General features: G+C 46.2%; 1 protein-coding gene across 1 annotated transcript in view; it reads right to left on the bottom strand.

Moving 5' to 3' along the window:
- Window positions 1-15,530, bottom strand: part of LOC142576373 (techylectin-5A-like) — a 69,769-nt gene that overhangs the window by 11,726 nt on the left and 42,513 nt on the right. Inside the window, exons 4-5 of the mRNA XM_075686475.1 lie at window positions 12,565-12,670; window positions 6,461-6,628 (exon numbers count right to left, since the gene is read on the bottom strand). Coding sequence (XP_075542590.1) covers window positions 6,461-6,628; window positions 12,565-12,670 — 274 coding nt within the window. The remainder of the gene's footprint in view (window positions 1-6,460; window positions 6,629-12,564; window positions 12,671-15,530) is intronic.

The following is a 15,530-nucleotide window of genomic DNA, read 5'->3' on the forward strand; positions in this document are numbered from 1 at the left end:
GCTCCTTCTGCGTCAACAGCGGCCGCTCCGAGACAGCGGTCTAGTCGCCCGAGTGACACCGACAGCGAGGACACTGGGATCTACTCAGCGACCAGTGATTAAACCTCGGATGACAGTGACTTCGTGCCCGTAGCGAAGCACGATTCAAAGAGAATACTCGTCAGGACATCTCCTTCCACAAGTAAGGCAACTGTGATCCCCACGCGAAAGCCTTCAGACCTCACAATTTTATTTGTGCCTGTGGTTGCTAGCCACAATCTAAACCGCATCAACCACCACGCCACATCTGTGCCGCTCAAAGCACTTGTTCCGGGTCATATCAAAGATGTAAGGATCAACGCGTGTAAGAACATCTTCGCTAGAGATGTCACAGACGGCAGCGCCCTAGACATTCTGAGCAACTTTAAGGTGCTGGATAGCATCAACGTACACTGGTGTAAACAAGACCATAAGGCCTCTACGACACGCGTTGTGTATGACGTCGATAATTCCATAAGCGATACACTCATCAAGCCGGCGACGGAGGGAATGGTCATATTGCAAACCTTCTCCTAGGAAACTCGCAGTGTGTGAAGTTAACATTCAAAGAAGATAGCCTACCGTCAACGTAAGGGTCGGTCACTTCCGACACACAGTACGGCATTTTGTGCCAAAGCCGCTTCAGGGCAGGAAGTGTCAAAGGATAGGGCACGTTAGTGCAGTTTACACAAGTGCCGCCGTGTGCTCACGATGCTGTGGGTCGCACAGCTCCGACGCCTGTCGTGCAGGAAACCAAAAGTGCGCCAATTGCCAAGGCTGTCGCGATGCAACTTCAAAGAATTGCCCACATGTGAAAATTGAGGCGAAACTCTTGAGGCAAATGGCTAGGGATGGTTCCTCGCACAGGGGGGCTGCCCCTAAGGTGCGGCGTCGACGTTCACGTCGCTGGAGTTCTAGGGAACCCACTGCTATTGCTAAGGATGCAGCGCGTCCATTGACATTCCATAAGCTTCCACATAAAACTAGCAATAGTAGCAATGAGGATCCTAAGCAGAAAGTCTCCAATATCATTGCCTCATGCGAGGAGTGGCCGCCGTTGCCACGGCTAGATCCACCAGCAGAGCGACAAGATGTAGCACGCTCGCCGAATCATGCTTCACCTTCTGGCAGCAACCAAGACGACGACAAACAAGTTGTCACTATGATAAGGGCCCTTATGAACACGCTACGAGTACTACTGACCGCCATACACACTCCGGCGGCTCGAGGCGCATTTCAAATACTGGAAGCCCTGAATCCGGTACTGTCCGGTCTTGAGAAGCACCATGGTTGCTCCTCTACACTCGCTCCATAAAGAGGTGGAGGAAGCGTCTATCTTCCAATGGAATGTCAGAGCCATTAAGTCCCGAATTTCGGACTTTCGTCCGTTGCTTTTTACGAACAAATTTCCAATAATCCTCATTTGTGAACCAAACATTGAGACCGCGGCCCGCCTATCAGGATATGAAGCTTTCATGTGTGCCACCTCTAGCAACCGCAGCAAAGTCATGGTTTATATCAGATGCGATTTCACGTATGTTTTACACCCAGTGGCGTCTGATGACGACAATCAGTACGTATGTTTGACTATAAAATGGAAGAACGTCGCACTCACGCTCGTAGGTGCCTACATTTCACCTTCAAGTCGATTTGACAAGGCAAGACTAAGTGCAATTTCAACAGCAACATCTGGACCGTGGATTATTACCAGCGACTTCAATGCACATTATCCACTATGGGGAAGCTGAAAGCTGGATTGTCGAGGAATACGTGTACTATCCTTCGCGTCGGACCATGAGCTCTGCCGCCTAAAAGGTGACAGTCCCACTTCTCTGCAGGGATTGACATACAGCAGCTGCCTGGACTTAACTTTTGTTTCAGGATGCCTCATTTACAGTGTGAAATGGTTTACGGACAACGAAACGCATCGTAGTGACCGCGTTCCAACATATGTTAAAATCGACGGCGTACGAAAGTCACACTCTACCGGAGTTCTTCATCCCATCGACAGGCCTGAATACACGTTGCCCATGGAGAGGAATTGCCAAAAGATCCAGGACTGTCTACCTGGCAACATCGAGAAGCTAATTAACGCTGCTGCTCAAGAAGCCACAACAGCCTTTAGGCCTATTCCTAAGTTTTCTGATTTCGAAGCAGAATTGGAGCGGCTTCGAGCAATCGACCGTCGTGCGGAACGAAGGTACAGGCGCACCAAGCCCATGGACGACCTAAGCGAAGCAAGACGCATACAGAAGAAGATCCAGCGTCGGATCAACTCCCTGCAGTCTCTAAGATGGAAAACCTTCTGTGGTTCCCTTGAGCCGCGTATATGGAGAACGGTGCGTGGTCTTCGAACATCACCAAAACAACGCTACCCCTTCAAATGCCTGCCTCTCTACCAAGGTCGCAGAGAGATCGACGTAGCGGAGAACTTCTGTTTCAAGGTTGCTGGTCTACCGCCATCGTTCGCTACGCGTAATCCCCATGATGTTCCAATCTCGCGGGATTCTCGTATGGACAATCTGCTTTCCATCGAGGAGTCGCACGCGGTGTTGGTAGCGTGTAGACGTTCCTCATCACCTGGGCCTGAAGGGGTGACATACGCAGCTCTTGGAAGCCTCAGTCAAACAGCCCGACTTGCTCTTCTAGACGTGTAGAAGAGGAAGCGTAGAAGCAAGGCGTGAAGGAGTGGTTCCTGCTGCATGGAGTCCAGCCACCTTGTGCCTCTACTCAAACCAGGCAAATCACCCCTAGACGTGGCGTCTTATCGTCCCATTCGTCTGGCCAGTTGTATAGGAAAGGTGATGGAGAAGATAGTGCTGACGCGTCTGGAATGGTATCTAGAACACTACAAGTTATACCCTAACGCTATGGCAGGACTTCGACGCGGGTGCTCTTTTGTGGACAACGTCATATGTCTTGTCTCGTCTGTACAGCACGAAAAAAGCCTAAGGAGGCTGTCAGCGGCGACGTTCCTAGATTTTAAAGGCGCTTATGACAACGTAACCCATCGAGCCATCCTGGCCGCCTTGGGCGATGTCCGCCTATTCGGCCTTGTTTTTCTATGGATAATCAGCTCCTTGAAGGACAAGTCATTCTTTGTGCAAACAGAGGATGGTGTATCATCATAGCACAACACCTACCGTGGCGTACCACGAGGCGGAGTCTTGAGCGCCACTCTATTTGACCTCGTGCTCATCGACCTGGTTCATACCCTACCGCAGCCCGTCCATGTGTCGATCTATGCAGACGATATTTGCATTTGGCCATCAGGAGCGACGCGTCCTCAGGTGTGCGCCAGACTTCAAAAAAGCGGCCACACTAACATCAGGTTATCTTCGAGCACGAGGTCTGGAGGTGTCCTCCGAGAAGTGCTCTGTGGTCGCTTTCACGCGCAAAGCAATGATACCGTACGTTGTCAGAATTAATGGACAGCCGATTGCCTACGAGAAGACGCACCGCTTACTAGGAGTGATAATAGATCGATACCTCTCCTGGAGTCCTCATATCTCCTACCTAAAAAGAAAATTAATCATGATAATCCACGTGCTCAAATTTCTTGCGGGAAAGTCATGGGGTGCATCTGTGAGTGCGATGCTCCACTCTATATTGCACTGTTCCTCGATCTCCTGCGCTATAGCTTACCTGTACTGGGTGGGACCGGTAAGACCAACCTCCGTGCCCTCCAATCTGTACACGCTCAAGCTCTGCGAACTTTCCTTGGTCTTCCCAGATGTGCATCCCCGGCAGTAACAATAGCCATCACGCATGACCACCCCATCAACACGCATCTTCAAGTCGACGCTTTAAGGATGCATATCAGGCACTTCGTGCGACTTTCATCGCATCATCTCGCCTCCCATCCTGCCGCTCGACCTCGTTCAGCGTTTGGCAGGATTATTGCCGCCAACCATCGAACTTGACCATCGAACTTCACGCCTGCAGCACGATCATCTCTACCATTGTAGTGCCTCCATCCACTCCAGGCTCTTCTTGTTATTCCAGGTATGAAAAAGAAAACGCAGATGTCATATTTCGCCTTCAAACAAACCATGCTTTCATTCCTACATGACAAGCACAAAGAACGCATCTACGTATACACGGACGGTTCTGTCTTCTCTAAAGGTTCTGCTGGAGCAGTGGTAATTCCCGAAGATTATGTCAACCTCAAGTTCAAGACGTCACACATTACATCATCGACGGCTGCAGAACCCGCAGCTATCCGTGCTGCTCTGGAGTTTATTCGTCACAAATCATCACATTCATGCTCCATCTTATATGACTCGAAGGCAGCTCTCCAGTCTCTGATGTCGCCTTTCAATCGCTAACCAAATGTGCAGCTAGTCGCAGACATCCGACTACTCCAGCATCACGCAATCAACAAGGGACACAACATCAACTTCCAGTGGGTACCGGGTCACTGCGGAATTTCGGGAAATCGCAGTACTGTTGACACCACCCGATTGGCCCACGATGGTGCCCATGTTATACCAATACCACTGTCACGAGGAGATGCAGCCACAAGTCTTCGCTCCCTTGCCCGCGAGCTTACGCAGAATCTGTGGAACACCAGTGAATTAACGAGCGCACGTCTCTACAGATTGGATCCACGTCTGCAACTCCGTCTCCCACCAGGGTTACCACGAGCGGAAGCAACACTTCTGTGCCGCCTGTGGCTCGAACGTGGCATTTAGGAACTCTTATTCATTCCGCATTAGAATGGCCGACAGACCAACTTGCGACACCTGCGGCTGCGAAGAGACGATTGAGCACCTCCTTTGTGACTGTCCCCGTTAAAAAGTGCCAAGAAAACGGCTCGTGACCGCGCTCGAAAAACTGGACAATCGCCCCTTCACAGAGAAAAAAGCTCAAGAACACTGGTCCAGATGGGCTTCGGCACTCAAGGCCTTAAGGTCCTTGCTGAAGTTTTTAAGGACATGCGAATTGGGCCACCGTCTTTGAGTGTTGTAGCGCGTAGTATAGCGTTACGGTGAGAATTTTCCTGTTTCCTTACTTCCCCTTTTCTTTTCTTTATCCTTTTATTCCCTTCGGCCCTTTCCCCGGCACAGGGTAGCCAGTCGGTACTTACACTGCCTAACCTCTCTGTCTTTCCTCCCCTTTGTCTTCCCCCTCTTTCTCAACGTCCAGGAAAGCAAGTACCCCATTGAATGATTCGGCCGCAGAAAGTTGTTTATTCTACCATAGTTTATCATTGTCTGATAGGAAACGTTGCGAGTGCTGTCAGTGAAACGAGTCTCATGACTGGTGGTGCCCAGCGGCCTTTCGAGCGTTTTCATACCATCGCATAACGGGGACAGCTTGTGGCACTGAAAACCATCATGTCTATCAAAAACTTTCTTGAGATTCTGCGAAAGCTTGTGCAAGTATGGCACCACGTGTACGGCTATTTTCTCCCCATTCTTTTCATTGTTTGCTGGATCGAAACTTATTGTGGTGCTCTACTATTCATAAAACTCGTTTCACTAACAGCGCTTGCAACGTTATGTATTTAATACCACTAACCTGTGGCAAGACATGTTAAATAGGACAAACGGGACAGCGTTTTAAATCCAGAACACGTCAGCGATGCAGTAACGTAAACAACGGTTATGGAAGTAATTTAGAGAGACTTTGTAACGTAGTTGCGCATGCGTTCCAGTATTTGAAAAGACAAAATCCATAGGGAAAGGAAAAAGTAAGAGGGAAAGTTTAATAGTTGAGGCATACCATATCCTAAAGGAAGGAGGTACATGTTTAGGTTCTTCCTGCCTTGCTTCGTCGCAAAATAAAATAACTTTTTTTTTTCGCCGGCAAGATTAAAACTATGCTGCTTTTGCTAATGTATATGAGACTGGTGCACATATGACTACTACCACGAAAGGTATAAAATGGCTGGTGAACTACAAGTAAACTTCCAGTTGGCAGTCGGCGCGTGCCTAAGGCATTTGTTTCTTCAAGTCCTTGCTTTTTTCGCACTGTCCAACATCACTTCTAAGAAAATTTTAAGATTGAATGAAAGATAAATGCACGATTTTTATTTGGTAAATACTCCGTTCAGCTGCCATCCGTCATTTACTTTATTTTTCTTTCTGCTTTGCAGGCTACCTTGGTTACACAGTAATGCAATGCGGCTCAATAATATATCCCAGATGGCCAATGTATCATTGTTACCAGCTTGCACTTATTTCCTAAAGTGCTGGTAAGCATTTGATGCAGTTAAGCCCCAACAGTGTGAACAAAATAATGCTTCGACACAGACACATATAAAGCTCATCATCTCATATACTTTTCGATCCCAATGCGCTGGTTCCCCACAATCGTAACTTACTCTACAAAACTGTTGCTCGTAATTATGCAAAACTGTATAGGTAAAGGAACTGTAAATAAAGCAGTGAGTTTCCCTACATGCTTTCTTTCATTGAAATATATTTTTGTCTCTTACCCTTCGGACCCAAAAATCGTCCTAGGGAAAGCTTAAAGTGCTCTTTCTCCGACCCGACCTTCATTCTCTCGTAGTCCACAGAGACGCTTTCACCTGTGTGGTTTTTCAAGACAATCTTCAGCTTCATGCATTCTGCATTCGACGTCAGAGCATGTAGCGCATTGTTACCTGTTTAGGACAAAGTGAAAGGAATAGGTGTCAAAACAAGTTACAAAACAAGTTACTTTGGCTGTTGCACTTCTGGGACTATGCAAACACGAAGCAATGCCAAAATTACAGAAAGAAAATTACAGTTTACAATGTTGCGGCCACAATTGTTTAGAGAGCTCATTTGCGGGGTTAAACGACTCTGTGCAACTCACGAATTATGTCAGGCTACGTAGTAACAAGCATCAGAATAACTTCGGCACTTTCTGGTTACTTAACGTGCATCCAAAGCATAGCGCACAAAAATTCTTGCAATCGGTCGCTGTCACATTGTGATCGCTTCGTATAGGAATCGATCCCGCCACATTGTTATTGAAAGAGTACTTAGGCGCCAGGACTTCAAAGTAGACGAATAGATGCGAACAAAGTTCGATTCTCTTTTCATCGAACTGAACCTCCAAAACAGGTAAATCGCTAGTTTTCACTCATCAGCTTGATAGTCGCAATGAAAATAAATTACATCTCATCGTGCAATTGAAGAGAAAATAAGAAGGGAAAAATATGCCTTTCAGTGTATTCCACCTGGTTGCAACTGCAGTCCCGTCACGAGCAGTCGCATGGCAACCGTACGAATGTAAGGTTGCGAGCCACATACGTCGTGTAGACCGAAGACGTAACGAGGCTCCGTCTGTAGTCACCTTGTTACGTCTTATTCTATATCGTAGAGCTTCCTCCATATTGCGACCGGATACGAGGTAACTTGAGCGCTCACCACCAGCTTTGCTAGTGCCGTTGTCGATTTCCTCCCGTAAAACGTCATTTTAAACCATCGGGCCTCACGCCAGTGGCTCACGGACCACAGCCGCATCTTTTTGGTCGTATTCGTGCTTGGAAGAAGTATTCAAGTTATTAAATATCGAAGGCTTTAGAGTAGTGAGTTACGGCAAGTATCTCAGCAAAACATTCGGTTTCCAGATGACATTGTTCTATGCAGCGACACTGCAGAAAAGTTACAACAAATGATGGAGGAGCTTAACAGAGAGAGTGTAAGATTGGGGTTGACGATTAATGTGCAGAAGACAAAGATAATGATCAATAGCTGGGCAATGCAACAAGAGTTCAGGATCGCCTGTCAGCCGCTACAGTCTGTGAAGGAGTAGGTTTACCTAGGTCAACAAATCACAGGGAATCCTCATCATCAGATGGAAATTCATAGCATAAAAATGGGTGGAATCGCATACGGCAGACATTGTCAGCTCCTCACTGGAAGTTTACTATTATTATTGAAAACGAAGGTGTACAATCAGAGCACTTTACCGGTGCTGACAAATGGGGTCGAGACTTGGAGACTGATAAAGACTGATTAAGAAACAACTTAAGGACCACGAAAGGAGCGATGGAACGAAGAATGCTGGGCATAACGTTAGGAGACGGAAAGAAACCGGCTTGGATCAGAGAGCGAGCGGGTATAAACAATATTCTAATTGACATCAAGAGAAAGAAATGGAACTGGGCAGGTCATATAATGCGCAGGTTAGATAACCGTTCGGCCATTAGGGTTACAAAATGGGTACCAAGAGAAGAAAAGCGCAGCCAATGACGGCAGAAGACTAGTTAGGGCGATGAAATTAGGAAATTCGCGGGCGCTAGTTGGAATCGGTTGGCGCAGGAAAGGGGTAATTGGTGATCGCAGAGAGTGGTCTTACTGCAGTGGACATAAAATAGACTCATGATGATGATGATGATCATGATGACCATGATGAACCATGAGAACTTGTACTCTTCACCAACGCAGCACAAGTTGGTTACTTCCTACCATATTCAAACATACGGTCTCACCGAGCCCTGAAATAGCTGCCTGGCAAACATGTTCTCTGTGCGTGATTCACAAGACCACAGTGACTAGAATCTCGCGCTGTCATACGTAACGTTTGCCAAGAACTCATGATGCCACGACACCGCAGGATATTCACCTTCCTTCGTGCTTTCTGGCCGTGAACCAACGTTACATCTTGTTACCCTATATCTGCTGATAAAGCGCCGCCCAGGCGTTTAGCCGACCGCGCCAGGAATATTTCCCGCTCTCGCCTCTCTGGCTCATCGCCAAGCAGGAGAGCCTGTATGACAACTGGCGTCAAGACAACCGCCCGTTCCGTCGTGTATGTTTGTGGGAGAAGCTGCTGTCACTATACTTTGGTCATTACCATGTCGTCCGTCCTGTCATGTACATCAGCTATGAGATCATTCCTGTCTCTCTGACTAGGCCTTCCGCCATCACATCCAGTGACGTAGTTCATGTCAGCAGGCTCAAATTACAGCCCATCTCCCTCTGATTAGCATGTCTGGCTACCAGTATTGGCAACCTCTGAAGCTAGTTTTCGCCTAACTTGGATTTTAAAGTTTCCTAGATTTCCCTGGATTTTCGCTAGCGCGGTTGCTCATTCTTTGAATGTGAATTCTGCACAAAAAAACATCCTGTTACGTAAATAGACTGCGAAGTTTGTGCTTAACTTCATTTCTACCCTCGATTTGAAATATTTAATCTATTTTTATTCACTTAACTAAAGCTGAAGGTATGTCGAAGAGAAAGTTGTTAGTTGAAGAACAGTGCCTAGCATGAAGTAATTGACCGGAGAACTAACTTAAGTTTTCACAACATGCCAAACAAGACTTACAAGGAACCTTTCTGGTACTGTAGCAAAGAAGGGCACCCTACCTCTCTTACAGTGTATAACGATGTCAATGCTGTGTGCCACTTTAAGAGACCTACGCAAAACATGCGGAATAAAATTTTCTTGTTTGTCATGCACTTGTCTGCCACTCAGCGCCAAGACCACCTTGTCGTACTCGGAAGTAAATTATGCACATATCAGCTTACGCAAATATTTCCCTTACTTCAGTCTACGGTGTTGCGGCATGCTCTTGTTCTGAAGGTTACCGCTCAAAATTGCCTTTAAAATGCACGGACATCCACAGTACAACAGCCGCAGTGTAATATTATGCTTCAGTAACCAGCCCGGAGCATCTACACCATGTAGTTTGCTTGGTATGATGCGTTCACTAAGCTGCACTGGGATTATAAGTCATACTTCGCATGGCAACGCGAAGTTAATTGGCGGTCACAGAAAGCAAAACACGCCTTCATGGCAGCAGTTACAAATATCGGCACTTGTGGCGACGCAGCACTGCTTTCTTCACAGTAAAATCCTTCCCTAGATTTTGACAGGATTTCCTATTTCCCTGAATAACACATACAATCACTAGGTCAAGGGAAACTTCCTTAGAGTTGGGAGCACTGAGCTGGCCCTAGACAGTGCTTTCACAGCTGGGACTAATGCTACGTGACTAGTGAAACCGAAAGAAAACAGCCTTCCCTGTGTAAAGACTGGGAGGACGATGATGTCATCCTGAATGCCAGCTGTCCACAATTAGGGTGACAGATTTGCATTGCAGCGTCAGGACACCCTATACATTGTGTTCTCTTACTTAACAATATGTCCACTGATCTAGCTTCACCTTCACCATCTGTTACGAACTGCCTGCCATAGCGAGGTTACCATACCTAAGCTACAGGCTTACTAGAGTATCCGCAACGCGCGAAGCCAGAGCCATTCATCGCATGTTCTCCAGAGATGCTAATCAACCATATCAATCATTATCAGTCACTGCTTAATCATTATCTTGTCCAACCAGTCTGCGCAACTATAAGGCAGTTAATCACATGCAGTCAAGAACATGCAACATTGGCGAGCTGCACGATTTCAATAAAAAAAAAGCAATTCGGCAACCAGCTTGAACACACGCCCATGCATATTTCCTGATGCGGTCGCTCGTAGAGGTGGTGCTGTCCTCTAGAATTTCAGAGCAAGTACGTGTTTTATACATTCAATATATAATGTGAAAGTCTCTGTGGATCCCCGCCCAGACGCGCTGCATTATCGCACTGAAGATTTTCAATTTTCCTATAAAAGTGTGGAAGGGGGTGCGTCCCAGTCCGCGTCATCAGCCGGCCAGCAAGTACATCAATATAACCTTTAAAAAAGGTGGCTATTACGTTTGTTTTCTCAGCACACACTCAAGCACGCGCAGCCAGTCAACCAGTTCCATCTGTATATCCACTGCTGCTCTTCTGAGAACACTTCGTGGTCTAATGGCTATCAAAAGAGGAAGTAGTTCGCCGATCAACATGTGCATTGATAACTCCGTGTCGACTAGTCCTGCTACCTGGTCTCTCCCCCCGTGAGGAGGTTGCCTTGAGTAGGCTGCGTGTGCTTGCTGCACTAATGCCAGCTGCAACCTCTTCAAGATGTACGGACCATTGACTAGCCTATGGCGCGACCTGTCGCTTCTGCCCTCACCCAGCTGCCCTCGAAGCTCTACCACACCTATGGTGAAATTGTGCGGGACTGCGCTCATCAACACTCTACTACCTGTCAAATGTAGGGCTACGTCCAAGCCGCCCACTTCACTCTAACCTGTGGCATTATAGTCCGCATCATAGATGACCGTTGGACTTCACCAAACGCAACCAATTATACCTGCACATATAACATTCATCCATCTCATGTTTTATGACATAGGGAAGCCTTCCGAATTAAAAAAATGCAGTAGTAAGCTTATCCAGCATCGCATTACACGTGGGCCTTATTTCGGGAGGGAAGAGCTGCAGGTGAAGGGGCTGTGGTGATCGTGAATATGGTGACGTATGTGTACATTTGCAGGGTAAGAGACACTTCAAGACGGAGACGTAATCTGGGTGCGACATTGACAGTGCAACTTAGACGAACGCTTTCTTGTTACGCAGCAATTTAGGCAACAGCTTCAGCACTTGTTTGTTTCCTTGAAGGAACCAAATATTGTAACAGCTTTCGGCCCTTCATTAATGAGGACTACAGGTCTGTCTATACTTTTCTACAAGTGTATGTAAATCTTATCTTGAATGGCAAATTCACATCTTTGGGAAAATACCATGAGGCTACAGAGGAAATTAAACTTAATTCACGTTGTGGATTTCCTGAAGAGGTCATTTTATTAACGGCTTATGTCATGTCCACAAGGTACTTGCCGCCTGTTTGTAAGCAGCGCTATACTCACACTCAGGATCCTTCACCACAAAGGAACAATGTGTTCACTTTATTTCTAAATTACGCCTTGAGCAAGGAAATTAGGGACCTTTAGAATAGTGTACCTTAGCCACACCCAAGCGTTTCGAGACGCTAACTCCATTGCGGGTACTTCGCACTCTTTTGTGCTCGGCTGTGCGTTCTTTTGCACGACGAGCAGTTTGAGTGTCGCATAGCTTGTGCACCCTAATCTAAAGCGTTCTATTGACACCAACGCGCGTTCAAATTAAAGAGTTATAGCCTAGTACGCCAGCGGGTCAGCGTAGACGCCACTGCGCATGTTGTACCGCGAACGACATCCGGAGACACCTCTCCAATGTCCACAGGCCATCTAGCAGTTCAATGGGGCATTCTTTCCGCTGGAGCAGTTCTTCTCCGCAAGTTGAAGTAAGGGCCACCTCTATTTTTCTTTCCCGCTTCATTCTGGGGAAAACATTTTGCGTTTACTGCGTCATTTCGTCCTACAACACAATTTCTTATGTGGAAATAGAAACGCAAAATTGACGTGTCTCTCAAGTGCGTTATTATCAATGTAGACGGCTTTCATTGCGGCTATGCTTTGTCCTTCCACTTAAGAGGAACCCCGTTGTAAATTCTACATTATAAGTGGCCAGAAGGCAAATAAAAATGTTTCATTGTATCTCTTCTATTTGCAGACCTTTTGTTTTCCTAAACTTCCCTATGATTGCATTTCACCATTGATTCGCTAAAGTTGTGCAGGAAAGGTGAGGGAAGGAAGGAAGGGAACACGCAAATATTAAGTGAATGTTTAGGTCTAACGACTTGTGTTTGCAACCGTGCCCCAAAGGTGAGCTCCGTGTCGACGCAGCTTACCGAACCAGAACTCTTTGGCCGGATCGCCAAAGCCGGTGGCATACTCTTTCCAGTTACGGTAGAAGTAGTAGACCCTGTTGCCGAACTGCCCTCGTCTCTGAATGACCTGCACGAAGCACAAGCAGAACAAGAAAGCATGTAGTAATGTAGTGATCCCTGTGTCTGACAATTTATGACAGGTGTCTACAAAAACTTGTGAAATAGTGAAAGTAAGCTGGTTGAATTATATCCCCTTGAAATTCACCAATATAAGTAACCTAACGTGGGCCCGTTAGGTGCGCAAAGCCATTGATCCGCGGTTACCACGTACCGCTGTACCACGGCAAGTTTTCTTCAAATGCAAAGCTGTCATCCAGACCTGATAATTTATTCATCCAAAAACGAAACCGTTGCTACCTCCCGGGTTTCTCCTGAATTTATTTGCATTATAGCATACTTTAGTATCGCTCCTAAGGTACTTGTGTTCATCAGCTGAAGTCGTAAGACATGGCAGCTAAAACTTCCTTCTTTCAATGCATAAGCACTTCTATGCCTAGCCATCGAGGAAGCCCGTTGGTCTCTGTCACGTAAGACAAACCGCTGAAAATAAATGAACAGCAGAATAAATTCGAAAGAAGAAACTTTTTCGGAGGTTAGTTTAGACCCTACGACCCCAAATTCAGACGCCGAGTTTTTTGTCCACTAGGTTTAACACCCGCTTTTTTATTTTTTTTTTCCAGCTTGGGGGGGCTATCTAAGCCGAAATAGGTGATTGTGATCACAGACTAGATTCGCTTTATATGTGTTGAATCGAACATTGACATCACATCTTCATCGCATTCAATCGCCTTATACACAACACGTACGTTCATAACAACTTCCATAATGTATTCATGCGCAGGTCTGCCATTAACATCACAGTGTCTGTATGCCAAAAGACTACGTAAGACTGCATGCAGCCAGAGTAATCAGATAACTTCCGTCTTTATAAAATAATTTGGGGGGGGGGGGGTAAAAACGAAAACCACGTGCATTAAGGGATACGCCTTTAAGTTTCATGTAATATATCTGAAAAGAATAAGGCATGATTACAATCAATAAAAAGATCTTCAATCGTTTCAGGGCAATTGCATAGAAAGCAGCTGCTTCACTATTGCACATAAATCCATCTTTCTTCTGACCACATTTTAACAGGCAAGGTTCTCGCATGAAGTTCAAGAAGAATTTTTAAAGTTCGGTGGTATCCACATATGTTGAAACCTTTTGAGTGCATCTTGAACACGCCCCTCTTGAAACATTGAGCCTTACAATGGCAGAGGTAACACGCTCAGCAAGATCCCTCGTAAGATGCTTTCTTTCTGCATGGGAACGGTACTGAAGTGAAAATGTTGTTCTGAGAAACTGATTAGATGTCACAACTATGTGGAAGAACCGTGACATTGTGTAGGAGGGCCAATGGCTGAAAAAAACCAGGCATGGCAACAGTTAGCATGGTTTCAAAAAACTACACAGAAACGACACTCTTTCGTCTCTTCTCAATGTGAATCTTGAACAACTTGCTGAAGAAACAGCGACGCAACGACAGACCACCTTTCTTTACTCGACGAAAAAAGAATTGTCCTCTATATTCGCTCCCAGGTAGGGCACCAGATGAACATGGCAACCATGCGGTGAAATTTTTTAATGTGCTTACGTGTGCAATACAGTGCCCGCAGAAGATACATCATTTTCGCTGCGAGAAAAACGCTACAAACAGTGGAACGCGCAGAAATCGACAATCCACGTACACTCCATGCTGCGACCATCATCGACATTTCATCACATTTATCGAGCCAGAGTGACCCATTCTCACAATTCCAATCAAAAATACCCCCACGTAAGTGCTAGGTCTTGTTAGTCAGTGCATATCCTGAAACACAACGAACGTGGAATTTCAAATACCACGCCAGTGACCAACACTATTTTGATATTTCGCCTTTAAGTTATTCTTAATAATGAGCTAACATACCCGTCTGCCGCAAATAGGGCAACGTCATCGGCATCCGCTAGAGCATGCGCTTCACATGATTGTATCGTAAACCTGTAACTTCCGTACTACTAACTATTATTGTGTGGAGCGGCTGGCAGAATAAAGCAATAAGTAGAGGACATTATGTACAACTCTATCCAATGGACGAAAGCACTTGTAGGCTTTGAGTCGACTATTAACAATTAAATTGTAATATGAGCGTTCATATGCCCTTTTGATGTTTTTACACATTTTACAGTCCTACGTAATTAATTAACAAAAAGAGGACACTCTATGGTACCGCGTCAAAAGCCTTAGCTATATCTATTTGCAGCACAACTTCTTTGAGAAGAGCGTTCTCGCAATACGCACTTAAATGCTTCTAGCTACATGAACATTTCGGAATATTCTCCTACCTGTAGTGCCGGATGTCCATGCGGCCTAACTAATTCCCGTGTAATTCCCGGCAGCCTTGCTGCAAGAACTTTCGCTAAAACAGTGCAAATAACGTTTGCCAACATAACTGGTCTGTATCCCGTTACTCTGCGTAATATATTCCTATCTTCGCCTTATGAAATTAGTACTGTGTACGCACGATTGAACGATGGAGGTTGTTGTGAACTCGGTTTAACGGAGGCTAGGAATAGGCACTTTTGACAGGTTGAAAACGAAGAGCCGGCGGGCTTTATTCAAAACTAAAAGCAGGCTTGCCGAATGGCGGTGGTGGCGCCCCCGTCGGGCCAGCAAGGAGCAATGACCCCCACGGATACGCAAACCGGATTTGTGAGAAGCGCGGACAACGAAGTCGTGGACGGTCCCAGCAAGGGCTCCTTAGAATGCCGGAGGCTTAGGTCTGAATAGTGGAAGGAATGAAGAGTTAATGTTCAACATTTCACGTGGCGGCACCGACACTGTCTCTTCTTTTCCGCAAACGTCAATCTTCAAGGCTTTCTCTGAACGCGAAACCATACGAAAATGC

Source organism: Dermacentor variabilis, chromosome 3 (genome assembly GCF_050947875.1).
Source record: "Dermacentor variabilis isolate Ectoservices chromosome 3, ASM5094787v1, whole genome shotgun sequence".
In the NCBI taxonomy this organism is placed as follows: domain Eukaryota; kingdom Metazoa; phylum Arthropoda; class Arachnida; order Ixodida; family Ixodidae; genus Dermacentor; species Dermacentor variabilis.